Below are 15,888 nucleotides of genomic sequence, written 5' to 3' on the forward strand. Positions count from 1 at the left end.
CATGCTATGGGTAAGAGTCCCTAGACCATGACTGTGTGCGTAGCCCATGGTTAGAACGTCACTCAGTGCTTCCTGTGACACATGGTGGGAAGTGTTGGTGTGGAGATCGACGGCATCCTGGAGCGTTTCCGACAATGTAAGTGATTTTGTCATTACGCGTGATTTCGAGCTTGAAATGCGCTTCTTTTTTAGACTGATGAGCAAGTTTTCGTTATCTGGTAACGAGCGATCAATAAATTACTTTCCCGCCATTCGTCACGAGCCCCCCCCCCCCCTCGTGAACACCAATCGCAGCGTGTACTTGCGGCCGTATTCTCAAACTACCCTTCGACCTGACACTCCGCCTCGACTCCCATGAGTGAGGAGGACGGGCGAGTGAAATGATGTTCCCCGGGGACGACTCCTGATGAGTCTTGCCCGGGCCCCCACTCCTCCTGTGCCCTGCGGTGCTAGCGGCCGATAAGTCTTGGGTCGGGAGAGCCCCTGAAGAGGCCCTGGCCACGGCTTCCTCCCCCCCCCTCCATCTCGCCAGCCCTGTTAGTGAGTTGAGACGTTCCTCCGCTTGGGGTGCCATTGTGCATGCTTCAAGGAAATGCGTTACGACAGTCTGTTTCTGCGCAAGGGAAAGAGTAAGGTTTGTACAAACCACGTGCCAAAATGTCTGTCCATCACAAGGCAGCAATAAGAGAATGTTCGTAGCCTGGTGTGCGGGTCTACAGAAAAATTAAAAAAAATTGCGTGCGTCTTCACCTTCAAATGGTGAGCACGGAACCCACTTACTAGGGAAAGCGACCAATAAGATCCCTCCACGTGCAGTAAGAGAGAGCGGGAAGTAGGGGAGCTGCGCAGACAGCAGACAGACTTGCATAGCATGTAGTACTCGAGGAAAGTGCGCAGGATTTCGTCCGTTCGTGGGGCGCTTCGAGTCAAGGTCGGTTTCTGAATAATCATCGGAAAGCGATCCCAAGGAATAGCTCTAGCAGAATTTATGAAAGAAGCATAACCCACATGGGTCCTGTTGATATTAATTTTTCATTGCAGCATTGTTAAAATTGTTGAAAAATTGTGAACTGAAATTCGTTATTTCAATCATCGGTCCTTTTATTCTTGCGAGGTTATTTTCTTTTCTTTCTTTTCTTTGGGGGGGGGGGCGGTTATTCTTTGTTCTACCGTTCTTGTGCTTTCAAGAGAAATCGCACAGGCGGGCCAGGATATGGGTGGGTACACAGTTCGAGGTAACTCGTTACTGTAACTAAGTTCCTTTTGTTTTTGGTAACTTGTAACTTAACTCTGTACTTTTGCGTCGTGGTAACATTCAGAGGAACTCGTTCCTTTTTCTGGTAACTTTGCCAAAGTAAGTTAAGTTAGGTTCCAAGTTACTTTTAATTCGCTTTTCACTCACGTCCACATATTGTCATGGTTTCTCTCCAGTTCCTTCGTGCTATTTTTTGTCATAAAACGTGTGATTCAATCAATAACAGTATTTTATTCAGGAAGTAAGAACCGCTGCCATTGAAATGAAGCTGAAGCATTCTACGCCCACAGGGAGTATCATGCACAGTTTAGATCTCTACCAGAGAAACGTCATCATGACGTTGGTAGACAGACTGGCACCGAAACAAATCGGAAGGAGAGGGCTGGGTTCCACGAACGGGCACTTGTTCGCTGCCTCCTATTGAAAGAAAAGTAGGACCGAAGGGACCGAAAAGGGGACCGAAAAAGGGAAAAGGGACCGAAGGGACTTTCAGGGACCATCGTAGTCCCCTCAAGACCGTGGCTTTCGGGCGCGACCTTGTTCGCCCCTATAGCTTGGAGCGTAGTTCAACTCTACCAAATTGGTGGCGCTGTCGAACACTATGACTTCATTTGTTTACAAACAGGGAGATGCCTTTTTCTTGTGCGGTTCATTCCATGCTCCTCTGGAGAAAACATTTAAATATCCCGACCATGTAGCGTCTACGTCGCACAGATACATTGTCACCCTTGTCCCTACCATTTCAGAATGGCTTGCATCACGATACCCGTCGCATTGCTCTCTGTCATCTCATCCAGCCTCAGTCTCACAACGTCTGAGATATCCAACGTGAGAGGCGACGCTCCGATTGCCGCGACCATCAAGCGCACAACCGGTGGCACCTACGGCACCACAAACTGCCGCAACGACAAGATCTTAGACGTGGCGCCATTTCAAGTTCTGCGCCCAGTGGAGTCCGTAACTCATTGTCTGGTAGCGTGTTTGATGCGCGGACCACAGTGCAAGGCTTTCAACTATGGCAACAGGACCTGCAGTCTCTTGGACACCGTACTCTGTCATATTCGGGGACCGCAAGGGTTCCTTCACCTCAAGGACATGCCTGGATTTTCGTACTATGACCTGTTTGATCGCGGGGGGATTCAGGTGAGTTCGGAGAGACGTTGCCACGACTACAGTGAACTAGAAAGGGGCAGCCCAGCGAAAACAGATGGCTGCGCGTTGGGACGACTGTCAGAGCAAGCAATGAAAGTAGCGACGGCGCTGCTATCGCCAATACAGTGCGCCGCCTGGTCGCGGGCATGTTTTCCAAAACGTGTCGTCTGCGTCTAGACAATTTTACGAATTGAGATGTTTGTTCTGTTCTATTTTGGTGGGAACAATTAATTGTAATAATAATCGTACTTAACTGTATTCTTATTCTGCGTCTCCTACTTACTAGCTATTGGCGTCTCCATAGCCGTCGAGCGCAGCGCCGCCGCTGGCTGTCGACGCCCCGCTATTCGCGCCGAGAAGTTTGGGAGTCATCCCCTGGTGTTCGCTGAACGAACCGTGTCGTGGGGATATCCCCGGGCAGTATTCGCACATTGCATTGCGTATCAAGGCATTGCACGTGTAAGAGGCTGTCGAGCATTGATATTTCCTTGTGATTCATGACGAAAACGACATATGTGTTCCAAGTAAATCGCATTTTCATTCCAATATGACAGTTTTTTACTGTCAGTAACAAAAACGAAACCGAAACGAAGATCCCCACCAAGAGGCGGCACAGTGGCGTTCCTAGTGAGGGTCTCGCCGCGAATAGTCATGCTGAGACCGCGGTCCTTCCACTCTCCTCTTCTAGTTCGGTGTACCACGCCACGACACATAATTGTCAATATTACAAGCAGGCAACAAACGCTACATGGCCGGAGGCTACGAGGTCGCATGAAAGGCGCATCTTCCACTGCGCGAGAAAATTTTTTTAGCACTGTGCTTCTTCAACGAGCATATTAGTTCCTTAAAATATGCAAAGTTTTCATATTCAAAGAGTGCAAAGACTTCTTCTCTCAGCAGTTCGCTGCTGTATTCTTTGCAAAGTCAACTCGCAGAGTTCTTAACTCGCGTATATATTCCATGAGCGCTAAGACGCTTCAGGTGTCGTTACGGGCGCTTCCAGGATTTTTTAGTGGGTGCAAGCGCTTCCGAGAAGTGAGGCTAAGCGTGCAACGCCCTCACTTCTTTTCCTGAAGTCGGACGTTGCGGACTGTGCGGGTGTTGAGAGGTTCATGTTGTTATGACGACTGACAAAAATCCATGACGACCTATAAATAGAGAGTGCACCATTTTCACGAGTGACCTTGAAGCTCCTGGGAGCTCGCTACGCACATGGGTGTCGCTAGGAGGCATGGGCAATGTACTGTTGTTAATGTATATGTATTCCATATCTTCTGAACGTATCTTAGGAAACTGAGGCTGGCATGCTTTTAACCGAGGCAGGCAGCAGCCTGGACACTTGCGGCCGTATTCTTAAACGATCCTTGGCTCGACACCACGCCGATGGTACCGTGGAGTACTCGAGGAAGGCGCTGAAGTCTTTCTTCGCTCAGGGAAGCGTTCCGAGTCAAGATCGATTTTTGAAGCACAAAACCGGTCTGGAGGAACAGCTCGCGAAGAGGATGGAGCCGAGGACCGTTTAAGAATACGGCCGCTATAAAGTCCATGATAGTAATCTCTCGCTGTTCCAGGCATCGCGTGCCAAACTTCCTGGCTGCATTTCCGGCGAGGACATCTCCGAAAGCTGCATAAGTGACAGTCCTCCTCATAGTTCCACGATTGGCGACGCAGACATGAACACCACTTCGCCAACCCTAACAGACGCCTCAGGAGGTACTTCGACACCAAGCGTGGGACTAGAGACCGTTACTGGGCGGCTGCCACAGGAGACTACGGATATCGATATCCCTGCGACGAGTGCAACCGCTTCCTGTGAGTACAGTAGCTGTTTGTAGCTGACCGTGAGCGCGTACTGTGCGTTTCCTTTTCGGTTTATGCGATTCCAGTTTCAATAACGTGACGACAGAGAAGTACCTTTGGGAGAACCACGTTGCATCGCGCTCTACCACTTCGTATTAATGAGCGGCAGCGCCATCTGACAACAGATAAAAGAACTAGTACTTCTTACAATTTATTATATCAAAGTGGCCAGTGTTTCAAAAGCATTTTCGCTCAGGACTTCACCTTGAAGGTCCAAGCCGTCGAATGCGATCGCCTTTCGGAACGTGCCGCTCATTTGCTGAACGCGTGCCCTCTTGTTATGCACAGCAGTCATTTACGGCGAGCCCTTTCAGCCCTTCACCCCTTTCACCCGAGCGAGCCCTTTCATCATCACCACCACCGCCACAGCTGTCATTTGATTCGAAGAAGGAGTCGGCGGAAAAGGAACCAGGTTTCTGCTGCCGTGAGTCGTACAGCTCGCGTTGAAGTCAACTTGAACGCCGCTCCATCCTGCGAAGTGGGAAGAGAGCCGACCAAAACACCCTCTATGCCGTTATTTCTTCTAAGCACCAGCAGGGACCGCGGGCCGGATTGGCGTTCAAGTTAACCCTGATGCGAGCTGTACGTCTGCAAAACGCATCGCTCCACACGGCCTGCCATGCTGTGAGAGGGTGTTGGTGATAGGAAGCCGGGAAGCGTCTGTGGTTCCCCAAATATCCTTGTTAGAACGGGAACTAAACAGGTTTTCAATGTGCACTTTTTCTGTTTCACTCTGCTTGCGTTGCCGACTATAAGCGTTTTCACACAACATGTTTTGGCGCAAAAAAAATACAAAATGTTTCCAAGCCGACACAACATTAATTGCCCTTTTTCGTATTCATGCCCTGCCCCGCAATGCCCTGTTGACAAATGCCCCCACGACTACATCCGCCGCTGGTGGAGATGCACCTCTGTGACTGCAGCTGTTCATTTGTCTCCGAGTGTAGGGCCGTCATTGGCTAGGAGTCCGAAATGTCACCGATCTCAAGTTCGTCGCAGCGTTGCTACACGTGGGAACTTCGTGACGTAGCTATAAGTTTCAAGAAGGCATGAGAGAATCGCGCATATTATGCTCTTTGAATGGCATGGCCTCTTCGTAAAGTTAGCCTTGGTAGAACTAGAGGGAGTACATATTCGAATATTGTGGACCACGTTCTTTCGTGGAGTGCGGTAATTATAGAACGTGCACTGCTTCTTTTACGCGCCCCCAATGAGGGTGTGTATCCGTATTTAACGCACACAGCCCACCCCACGCACATCCCTATATAGTGTCCGCCTCAGAGTATCTTACAGCCTTCCCAAATTTTGTTATACAGTCAACCCTCGATTTGTGAACCTTCGATTTATGAATTCCCTCGTTTTATGAACAGGGGCACGAGGAACCAAACTTTTTACATTCATTTTTCCCTCGTTTTATGAACCTCGATATCCGAATAATGAATGAAATTTCTGGGAACCAACTAGGAGTTGCCCAGCGTTTTTGCCCTCAATTTATGAACAGATCGTTCTGAGGTCAACAGAAATCTTCAAATGTATTATTCCGTGGTCTTATGAACGATGCCGGAACGGACGAATCTTTTTCCAGGTATTGCACCCTCGGTTTTTAACCCGTCGAAATCCGAACAATAAACTGCTTTTCCGGGGACGCATTAGGGTCGACCAAGTGTACAGCAGAAGGCATGGTCGAAAGCAAAATTACGCAATATATTGCATTATAAACACAATCCCAACTCGCAAGTACTGTTTCGTCAGCTCGATAGTACTGACTTAACGGAATTTTCGATTTATGAATCCCTCGATTTATGAACGATTTTTCCGGGAACCGGGGGTGTTCATAAATCGAGGGTTGACTGTATAGGAATATGTGCTGCAGATAGACGCGTACGCCGATGGAACTTTGACTGGCGACGGCGTCATGCCCATTTTACTACAGCCGGCAGCGGCGCGAACAAACACACAAAGTCAGAAACAGCAACGGTGGCGTACCGAAAATTACCGGCGGCGGCAACGTACACGTCTATAGCTCCAGATGTCAGCCGATACGTGTGTCGCCCGCACCCCCGAGAATGTTCCATCATACCCCAACGGGAAAGTGTTGCGCAAATCTCTGCTAACTTGTGCTGAAGCTTCAGCACACGGCCCACTGTGTTTATCATCTCTCGCAGCGGGTGGGATGTTGATTAGGAAAAGATCACTCGCAGTAAGGTCGGCGGAAGACGATAAGACGATGCCCCCGTGAGCCTTACACCGTGCCACCAAATTTCTTCCAAATCGGCCAGGTTCGAACACAGAACCTTCGTATAGAAATAGGCGCTAGTAGTTCCAGTGTAGTAGAATGTTATGCATATTGAATACAGAATATATTGAATTATATGTAATGAGTATAGAGGATTATCAACAAAAAAAATATTCTCATCCCCACGATCAATATTCTTATTTCGTAAATATTATCGCGTTATGCGTGTTACACATAGTTACTGAAATCGAATGTTTGAGACAAAGGGCCGAAAGGGGACACAAAATTATGCCAACCACTTCAGGTGCCCGCAAAAAAAAAAAAAAAGAAAGAAAGAAGTGATAACGTTTTCGTTCCTCTTTACGCAGCACTATTCTACATCAAAATCACACCGGAGACATTTGAGAATGCCAGGAACATCTGTCTCACCGAAGGGGCCTTCCTCGCCAGGCCGAAGACGGCGGATGACCACAAAGCCCTCGTGTTGCTGATGAAAACGCACCGCGCCCAGAGGCTATGGATTGGCGTACAAAGGGTGCGTACACAGAGTTCAATATGTTTCTGAGCTTCTTCTAAGCCCGTGTTCAGCCATTACCACAGCCACCCTCACAATATGCTATATGCAAGTAGTTCGGCTTTGTGCGCAGCACCACGGTTTCCCTCCCTCCCCTATTGCCCGTGGAGCGACCTCATTGGTCCCCCTCTCCCAAATAAGGGGGCAACATTTCAAGGTGAGGCGCACGTCGTTTCTCCCATGCCGAACTCCCTCATTGGTATTGGATATGGTCACATGGTTCTTTCAAACTTCACCCTCTCAGCTTCGAGTGAGATGAGGTGAACAAAAGAGAGATCACGTGACAGCTCAAATAACGGGAGAGACCGCCAAATGCGTGGTCGGTGTTTCACGATGTGGCTATACGTAAACTACAGGTCGTACAGGTCGTACACTCCAGCTCCTGCTTGAGTCCAGTTTTGCGTTACATGAATCGATTACTACTCGACACGTCCTTTGCGCGGAATGATATGGCATCGGACGAGTCACTCGCGGAATTCGTCGACTTTGTTATACAAATAGACAAAACAAATGAAAAATTGTTTCAGCCTCAGAACAGTTACAATCAACACTTGCTTTTACAAGTCTGCGAGCAAATTTACGCTGCGAAGAACAGGTTGTTTTATATAATTCGTTCTACTCTGAACATTTTGGGTGACATAACAGTGTTTTAATCCTATACGCGTAGTTTAAACGTAGCATTTGACATATTTCGAAGTATTGTGAAAGCACTGGAAACGAGATTAGAGTTGGAGTGAAGGAGGATTGATCGAGGAGCTTAGGAATCGCCCAGGCGCGTCATTTAAGCCCAATGGCTCTTGAAGTGAAGGTGCGGTTCTCTCCGCCGCTCACAGAAGTCAAGCATCATTTAAGAATACGGCCATGCGTGAGGCCCCTTTCGTTGCCGATGCTGAGACCCCATGCTAAAACGCACGTGGTCCACCTGAAACGCGTTGTCCCCTTATGTGGAGCTCTGAGGGCACAGCCTTTACAAACCAGGAGAGGAAGAAGCGGACGACGGAAAGAGAAAGAGAGGAAGCTAGACGAATGGCGTAATCCTTCGACCTACCTATACATAACGTGTCCTTCCGACGCCCATTTCGAGTCACTGTAGGTGGGACGCATTGAAAGTAAGCTGGTTGGTCGGTGAGGTGCTCCCGGTGTGCGGTTCCAGCCGTCGTGGTACGTCACAGTATAGCCCGGGCATCTTTAAATTCACGTGTTTAAAGAAGCAGTGGAAGCGCCCTCCATAAATGTTTCGTGTTTCCGCTTCGGTGGCGTGTACGGCACGTAGCATCCGTGCATGTTTGCACAAGAACGCTTATCGAAGCTGACCACGAGAAGTCCTTGGAGTACTCATAATACCTAGGAAAGAAGACGACAAAGAGGGATGTCTCAACAAGTGAACCGCCATGATACGGTAACCATGACCTGTTACGAACCGCATCTTCTACGAGCTCCGTACGCCTTTTTCTCACACGTCACAGTAGGAGGTGGTCTACACAGTGCTATTTTAGCGCGCCCTCAACGAGCACTCAGTTCTGGGAACGCCAATTCGAATCAGTCTGAATGTAACGCCGGTTGAGCGTGCCTCGAGCGTTGAGATACATTTATTCCCTCGCGTAATTGACATACACTCTCTATATGAGGAACATTTTAGGGTTAAATATGTGACACGACTTGGATTGGATTGGATTGTTTTAATACCAATAATGTTGAGACGAAATGGCGTTCTCCCCCCCCCCCCTCTCACCTTTTCTTCTGCCAGTCTCTGATATTCATGTCAGCACTCTCGAAACCGTTCAACTCCTTCAGCGAGCCTCTCGTGCAGAGTGTGACTGACACTGACGTTACACCGTGACGTACGAATGAAACCGTCGATCACGTGGTTTATGCTACGTCGTGCTGATCTAACGTGATGTCATAATGAGTGAACTAAACCAACTAACCCAGTTTGCTTCTTTGTTGGATCTAATTTGGTCACGTCAACAGCTCGGGCCGTGGATCCAATGTCACGCCGCTCCACACATGGCTGATTTTTCGTGGCGTTTTGTAAATTGAGTTATTAGTGACGTTGTTAAGTTGCTCAGTCACGAGACACCGTTCGGCGAAAATATTTTACATAATTCTTAATGAACTGCTTGACCAGGGAAGCAGGACTTTCAGCAGTGCGAAATGTCACTTTGTTCTTTTTTTTTTTTTTCGGGCATGAATGTGCAGGTATAGAGACAGAAAATGCGGAGTTCAGTGTTTTGTTTTGCTTGTTCCTTTTGTGTTCCCTTTGCGTGTTCCATTAGTGGTCCTTTTGCTTGTTCACGGTTAAGCACAAGTGCCGGTAAAACGCGGAGTTCAGTGTTTTGCTTGTTCCTTTGGTGTTTCCTTTGCTTCTTCCATTGGCGTTCCTCTTGCTTGTTGCTTTGCTCGTCCCAGGGCGTGAGTCGTGACGTTGCCAACATACGTGAGGCCGACAACGGCAAGCCCTATCACCACCACAACCACCACCACCGTTCCTGGTGAAGCAGAAGTGTTCAAGTAAATGCAAAGCGCGGAGTTCAGTCTTTTGCATGTTCTTTTTGTATTCCTTTGTTTGTTCCATTGTTGATCCTTTCTGCTTGTTTCTTTGTTTGTTCCTGGTGAAGCACAAGCGTTAAAGTGCCGAAAAAAAGCGGAGTTTGTTCCTTTGGTGTTCCCCTAGCTTGTTCTATTGGGCTTGTTCCTTTGCTTCTTCCACGTGAAGCAGAAGCCCTAATGTGCCAGTAAAACGCGGAGATCAATGTTTTCGTTGATTCTTCGGTGTTCCCTTTGCTACTTCCATGGGGGTTCTTTAGCTTGTTGCTTTGCTTGTTCCTAGTGAAACGGAAGCATTAAAGTGCCAGAAAAACACGGAGCTCAGTGTATTGATTGTTCCTTTAGTGTTCCTTTACTTGTCAGAAGCACTAAAGTGTCATTGCGGACTGAATCGCTTGCCTCCAGAATCCAATCGAATTTATGTCTCCGCAATTCAAGCGCCTCACTCTCTAAATATTCTCCCGAAACATTGTTTCTCTTTGCGACGCGCATGTGTCACAAAATGAAAGGAGCACGAAAGTGGTAAAAATTTCTCCTCGTGGAATAAAAAGATGCCTTTACCATGACATCAATACAAAACGAACGGGGATCACCCGCTGAGTCGTGCGAGCCCCCATTGCTCTCCTCAGATGATCTGTCCAATCATCGCGGGAGATCGTTTGAGGAGACCAATGGGGGTCTCTCAGCACTGTCGGGAGAAGGAGAGGGAACGCGTACATTGCGGTTTCCTTGGGTGCGGTTTCTACGATTGCGGCTTGGGTCAGGTGCGCGTCTCTTTCCCGTCAAAACGCGGGTTGCGAGTCAGGTGCGCGTAGTGCACCTGCGGGTGCGGGTCGGGTGCGGGTCGAGAAATTCCGAGTCGAGCAGTCCAAAAGCAACGGGACAAGGAATCGGTACAAAAGGAACGGGAGTCATCCGCTGAGTCGTGCGCGCTCCCATTGGTCTCCTCAGACGATCTGTCCAATAGTCGCGGGAGATCGTTTGAGGAGACCAATCAGAGGTCTCTCTGCACTGTCGGGAGAAGGAGAGGGAACGCGTACATTGTGGTTGCGGCTTGGGTCAGGTGCGGGTCTTTTTTCCGACAAAACGCGGGTTGCGAGTCAGATGCGGGTAGTGCACCTGCGGGTACGGGTCGGATGCGGGTCAAGAAATTCCGAGTCGAGCAGTCCAAAAGAAACGGGACAAGGAATCGGTACAAAAGGAACGGGAGTCATCCGCTGAGTCGTGCGCGCTCCCATTGGTCTCCTCAGACGATCTGTCCAATAGTCGCGGGAGATCGTTTAGAGGAGACCAATCAGAGGTCTCTCTGCACTGTCGGGAGAAGGAGAGGGAACGCGTACATTGTGATTGCGGCTTGGGTCAGGTGCGGGTCTTTTCTCCGATGAAACGCGGGTTGCGAGTCAGGTGCGGGCAGCGCACCTGCGGGTGCGTGTCGCATGGGGGTCGAGAAATTCCGACTCGAGCAGGACTTACCGATGAACGTGGTGTGGTGTGTATTTCTGCTCCGTCGCCGTCTAATGCAGCTTGGATGCAACACAATGTCCATGACCACTCTCCTTGGCCCCGCCCCTCGGCCTACCCAGTGGGCCGTTACCACAGCCCTGCTCCGCTTCATGAAAGACTCGGGAAAGACCGTCTGTAAGAGAAATTAACGAAACGATGCTTGGAGAGCGAACCATCCCTTTAATGGAGCAATGAAGTGACATCTAGCACTTAATCCATCGAGCAGAATATCAGAGGCGACCATTGCAAATATTTTAGCAGACTGCTGTTTTATCACTGCGCAATTCAGTTTACAAAAATATCCCTAAAAAACCAACCTTCTGCTACCTTTTGAGCGCGGCCTTAGCGGGTCGATCGTTAGATGCGGCCCTGTCCACAGCTGTGTCCAGGGTGTCAGGGTCCTGCTGCGTCACGAGGTGACGTCATTCACACTCTTTCCCTTACTGAATCACAAAAGGAGGGCAAGGCATCTTGACAGCAAGAAAAAGCTATCTTTCATAGCGTGCTACCACACTGCAGCACTATTCCTTGCAGCATCACGATATATGATAGTATGGTTATATCACGCCAGTGACCCTTGTGTGAACGATAATGTTCTCTCTCTTCTTTTACCCCAGCTTGTACATACAGGGTGTCCCAGAAAACGTTGTCATTCAATTATAACAAAAAACTACACCGCCTAGAATCATGCGGTAAACGGCATTTGTTCTTACTAGGTGTTTGCCATCTCCTGATGTGAATGTCATGTAACGTAAGTTTAATTATATAAATTTTTGCGAGCTGAACTCGGAAAGTTACCAAGTAAAGGTCGTTTTTTTTTACCTCACCAACGTGAAGAGCGTGCCCAATTTACTCAAATTAATTATAATTGACAGGGATATTGAGGACCTATCCCATCGAAAACAATAGCCGGACATCATGCTTTACGGAGCACCCGGAGCATGGCGCGCGACGAATTTTTCAGCGCAATAAACCTCTACCCGACAAACGTCATCATGACGTTAGTAGACAGACCGAAACCAAAACATTATCGGAAGGGGAGAGCTGGGTTCCACGAATGGGCAATTGTTCGCTGCCTCCTATTGAAAGAAAAGTCGGAGCGAAGGTCGCGTCCCTTTCAGAGACCATCGTAGTCCCCTCAAGACCGTGGCTTTCGGGCGCGACCTTGTTCGCCACTGGCTTTGAACGTAGTTCAACTCTACCAAACTCGTGGCGCTGTCGAACATTATGACGTCATTTGTCTACAAACAGGTAGAGGTCTATTGTTCGTTGAAAGAAAGTAGGACCGAAGGTCGCGTCCCCTTCAGAGACCATCGTAATCCCCTCAAGACCGTGGCTTTCAGGCGTGGCCTTGCTCGCCACTAGCTTTGAACGTAGTTCAACTCTACCAAACTCGTGGCGCTGTCGAACATTATGACGTCATTTGTTTACAAACAGGTAGAGGTCTATTGTTGTCACCTCGACGAAAGGAGTTTGCAAACCCGGCCCACACCGGGATAGTACGACGTAGATAGCGATAACACAAGCATGACCTATCGAATCTGGCTTCCGCTGGGATCATGCCTTCCCTTTCCCAATTTCAGGAACTGTCACTTTTTCTACCATCACTTTGTGGGTTTAGAAGATTTTTTAGATGTTAACATAGATTTTTTCTAAAGATTATCCTGAATTTAAGTAAATTTAAGTAAATTCGGCACGCTCATCACATTGGTTGGGTAAAAAAGTGCCCTTTACATGACAAATTTCCAAGTTCAGTTCGCAAAAATTGACATAATTAAACTTACGTTACATTACATTCACGTAAGAGGTGGCAAAAACCTAGTAAGAACAAATGACGTTGACCGCATGATTCTAATAATTCTGTGACACGTTTTCTGGGACACCCTGTATATATCCTACAGCTTCACACGTAGTTGTAGTCGTAGCCGTAGACTTTATGCCACTGTGTGGTCTTGATTTTGTTCTTTCTGCCAGAAGCCCGAGGATGAACCGAGATACCTAAACGGGGACCCAGTTCCTCCCACAAGTCAGCGCTGGGGACCAGGACAACCGAATAACAGCGGTGGAACGCAAATCTGCGTTGAGATGCGCCAGAGCCTTAGCTTCCTGTGGAACGACTTTGACTGTGAAAATCCAGCGCCGTTCGCGTGTCAGAGGAGCAGTGCAGCACCTTTAACATCCACGACAGTTCCAATTGGCGAATAGAACGTCCAGCCAGGACACTGACAAGCACGACGTGTGTTGTACAAATAATGTGTATACGTGTGAATATAGTTAGGGGCTGTATAGCAAGAAATAACGTTACGGGGTCATCTCCTGGTGCGAGGTATCCCTCTGGGTTTTCAGGTGAACTCCATGTCAATGGTTCCTATATGTCCTCGCAGTTGGCTTCGATGTTGAACTACGTAAAGCGTCTTCTTGTGCAGACTTTGGGAAGATTGAGTTGTTACTGATGCATAGGAAAGAGACACGGATGAGGAAATCCCTTATGTATCGAAATTCAAATCTCGAAATTCTCGATACGCGGCGTCGATTTGCGGTGAGCTAGCCGCACGTGCAGAACAGGGTTCGCGTCTTTGTTTCGGTCTCTTATAGCCCACTTGAATTGAAAAGCAATAATTCGGTCCTGAACGGCTCCCTGCCAACAGTCCCTACAGTCAATGCCACCACGAGGACCTCCCCCATAAGAGTCGCAGGACGTGCCAAGAGGCAGGCGTCTAAAATACTCTTCATGGCAACTTTTGTCCACAAATTCGTACAGTTCGTTTTGTTTTTCAATTTCGTGGCACATCCAGTGATCAACTAGTGTAAGTCTATGTTCACCGGCCGGTCATTCAGGAAGGGATGTTGAAGAGCTTCAAGTTGAGTATTCGTGTGGCGTTACTCCGCATCACGTCTGTGGCCACAGGGGACCATTGTGGACTGTGCTGATCTCGTTGCACGTGGCACGCTGTACCTAAGCAGCTTATGTCACAAAGTTGCTGGCGTCCTTGGACAGGGTTCGAATGCTGGATCAGTATGCGGTGACGTCACCAAATGAACGCGGAAAACCCCTTCAAATGATATTCAGACGGACGCCCCCATGCACTTGAATTCTTGGTGGCATTCCATTGCAGATTAGATGTTACGCTAATTAACGATACTTGTGCGCATAATAAAGCAAAGAAATACAGCGTACTACATGCTTTCGTGTGTGTGCTGTTCACTCGTTATTGATATTTTGTATATATCTGTAATAATAAGCTTCTTACGGCAGTGATGCCAATGTTGTTGCTTCGGCAAAACTTAGCAACAACCATTCAGGGTTGAAACATAGTGTTACAGTGCCACACATTATTGGCAGAAAAAAAAACGAAAAAGAACAAAAGAAAGGGAACGTCCTTGGGGAGTAACTCAGCTCACGCATATGTTACTTCTCGACATGTGTGGCGGGTCGGGCGGGGTTGGGATCTCGAAAAGGAAATGCACGGGTTGCGGACAGATGCGAGTTTCACTTTTGTAATGAAATGAGGGTCGCATACGGGTCATGCAGCTGCATCTTGCGGAAAGCGAGCCGCCGGGTTGTATAATGGTCAGCAGGCTATCATTCTTGCAGTCTGCAAGTATTTTTTGGCGCGCCCTTTTAAAATGAGCTCGGTGGTATCAGCCTTATGGCAGTGCCTGCGACTGATGTTGCTTGAGGCGCCAATTTCGAGCAGCGTCGTATATAGCAAGTTGTGACAAGGGTCGGAGCTTGCAGGGCGTTGTTTAGATTTTCCATGTAAGCCCCGTCAGCTGGCGATAGCTTTCGACAGTCCGCAATAGGTGGCGGTGGTGACGCTCGTCAATCGGAGTCGTCAATAACACGCACACCAACCAATCAATCGGCTTGAATAGGAGCACGTAGCTGAGTGTCATGCACGCTGCACATATGACATTACCGAGTCCATCAACTTCACCCTTTTACGGAAAAAATAGTCTAAAACGTCTACGCCGTAATATTTCGCGACCCATTTCGGAAGCAGAGAAGCCGACCTGCATGATGGCAACGCTTATAGTTATCCGTGACTTTTGACTTGAGACAAACAGTCAGGGGAGACCAAAACAGAAGCATTCTTATTTAAAGGAAAGCTTTAGAATAGAGCACATCAAAAAAAGGGGGGAGGGGAGGCCTCAAAGCGCATGCGCTACAACGCATCCGACTGCCTTTATCTTCCCGTGCACGGCCTACAGAATTGGGTTTTCACACCGCAGAGCGGCGCGCTTGCTTTCGTCGCTTCCAGCGCCGCCACGGCTAACAACAAGCAACCAAATCTTACAAAAGCAAGAAAATCAGGAAGTGAAAAATCGCCTCTCGTAATTCTTGTCGTTATACTAGTTAAATAACTGCCAGTCAAAAACGAAAACTTGTTGTTGTTGTTCTCAACGTTTCCGGCCGTTTGCAGACCACGTGCCCACGCGGATCCTCACCGGCCGCGAAAGCAACGCAAAGTAAGCTATAGGGGCCCCGCGCTATTTTGGAAAAATGGTGCGCGCACACTTGGTTTCTTTTTGGCCCCAAGGCGCTTGGGTACCCTACCCATATTTTACAATGATTATGTCCGATCAGCACGCGGGAAATCTGGGGGGGGGGGTATATGTTTATCCACACAAAAGGAGATGTCAGCCAGGCAAGTGCCGGCTTGCTACTCCTTAAAAAAAGAAAGAAGAAAAAAAAAACAGGTGGTGGGAGAAGCCGCGATGGCAACGATGTGCTGCGGATGGTGAGGATTGCCGCCCGGG

General features: G+C 48.5%; 1 protein-coding gene and 1 long non-coding RNA gene across 3 annotated transcripts in view; one reads left to right on the plus strand and one right to left on the minus strand.

The window, feature by feature from the left end:
• On the plus strand, positions 1 to 14,260 carry LOC135366019 (uncharacterized). Of its 2 annotated transcripts, none has more exons than XM_064598672.1 (5): positions 1 to 136; positions 2,002 to 2,398; positions 3,979 to 4,219; positions 6,872 to 7,038; positions 13,102 to 14,260. In XM_064598672.1, exons 2-5 carry the CDS (start codon positions 2,003 to 2,005, stop codon positions 13,330 to 13,332), a joined length of 1,035 nt encoding a protein of 344 aa, XP_064454742.1. In that variant the 5' UTR covers positions 1 to 136; position 2,002; the 3' UTR covers positions 13,333 to 14,260. The 2 variants fall into 2 exon arrangements, with proteins under 2 accessions (XP_064454742.1, XP_064454743.1); XM_064598673.1 differs by having other exon boundaries at positions 13,105 to 14,260.
• The window catches only part of LOC135366022 (uncharacterized), a 19,522-nt gene continuing 12,897 nt past the window's right edge, over positions 9,264 to 15,888 (minus strand). The window contains exons 2-3 of the long non-coding RNA XR_010414061.1: positions 11,098 to 11,260; positions 9,264 to 9,903 (exon numbers count right to left, since the gene is read on the minus strand). This is a non-coding gene — a long non-coding RNA (uncharacterized LOC135366022). The remainder of the gene's footprint in view (positions 9,904 to 11,097; positions 11,261 to 15,888) is intronic.

This window comes from Ornithodoros turicata, chromosome 8, assembly GCF_037126465.1.
Source record: "Ornithodoros turicata isolate Travis chromosome 8, ASM3712646v1, whole genome shotgun sequence".
NCBI lineage: Eukaryota > Metazoa > Arthropoda > Arachnida > Ixodida > Argasidae > Ornithodoros > Ornithodoros turicata.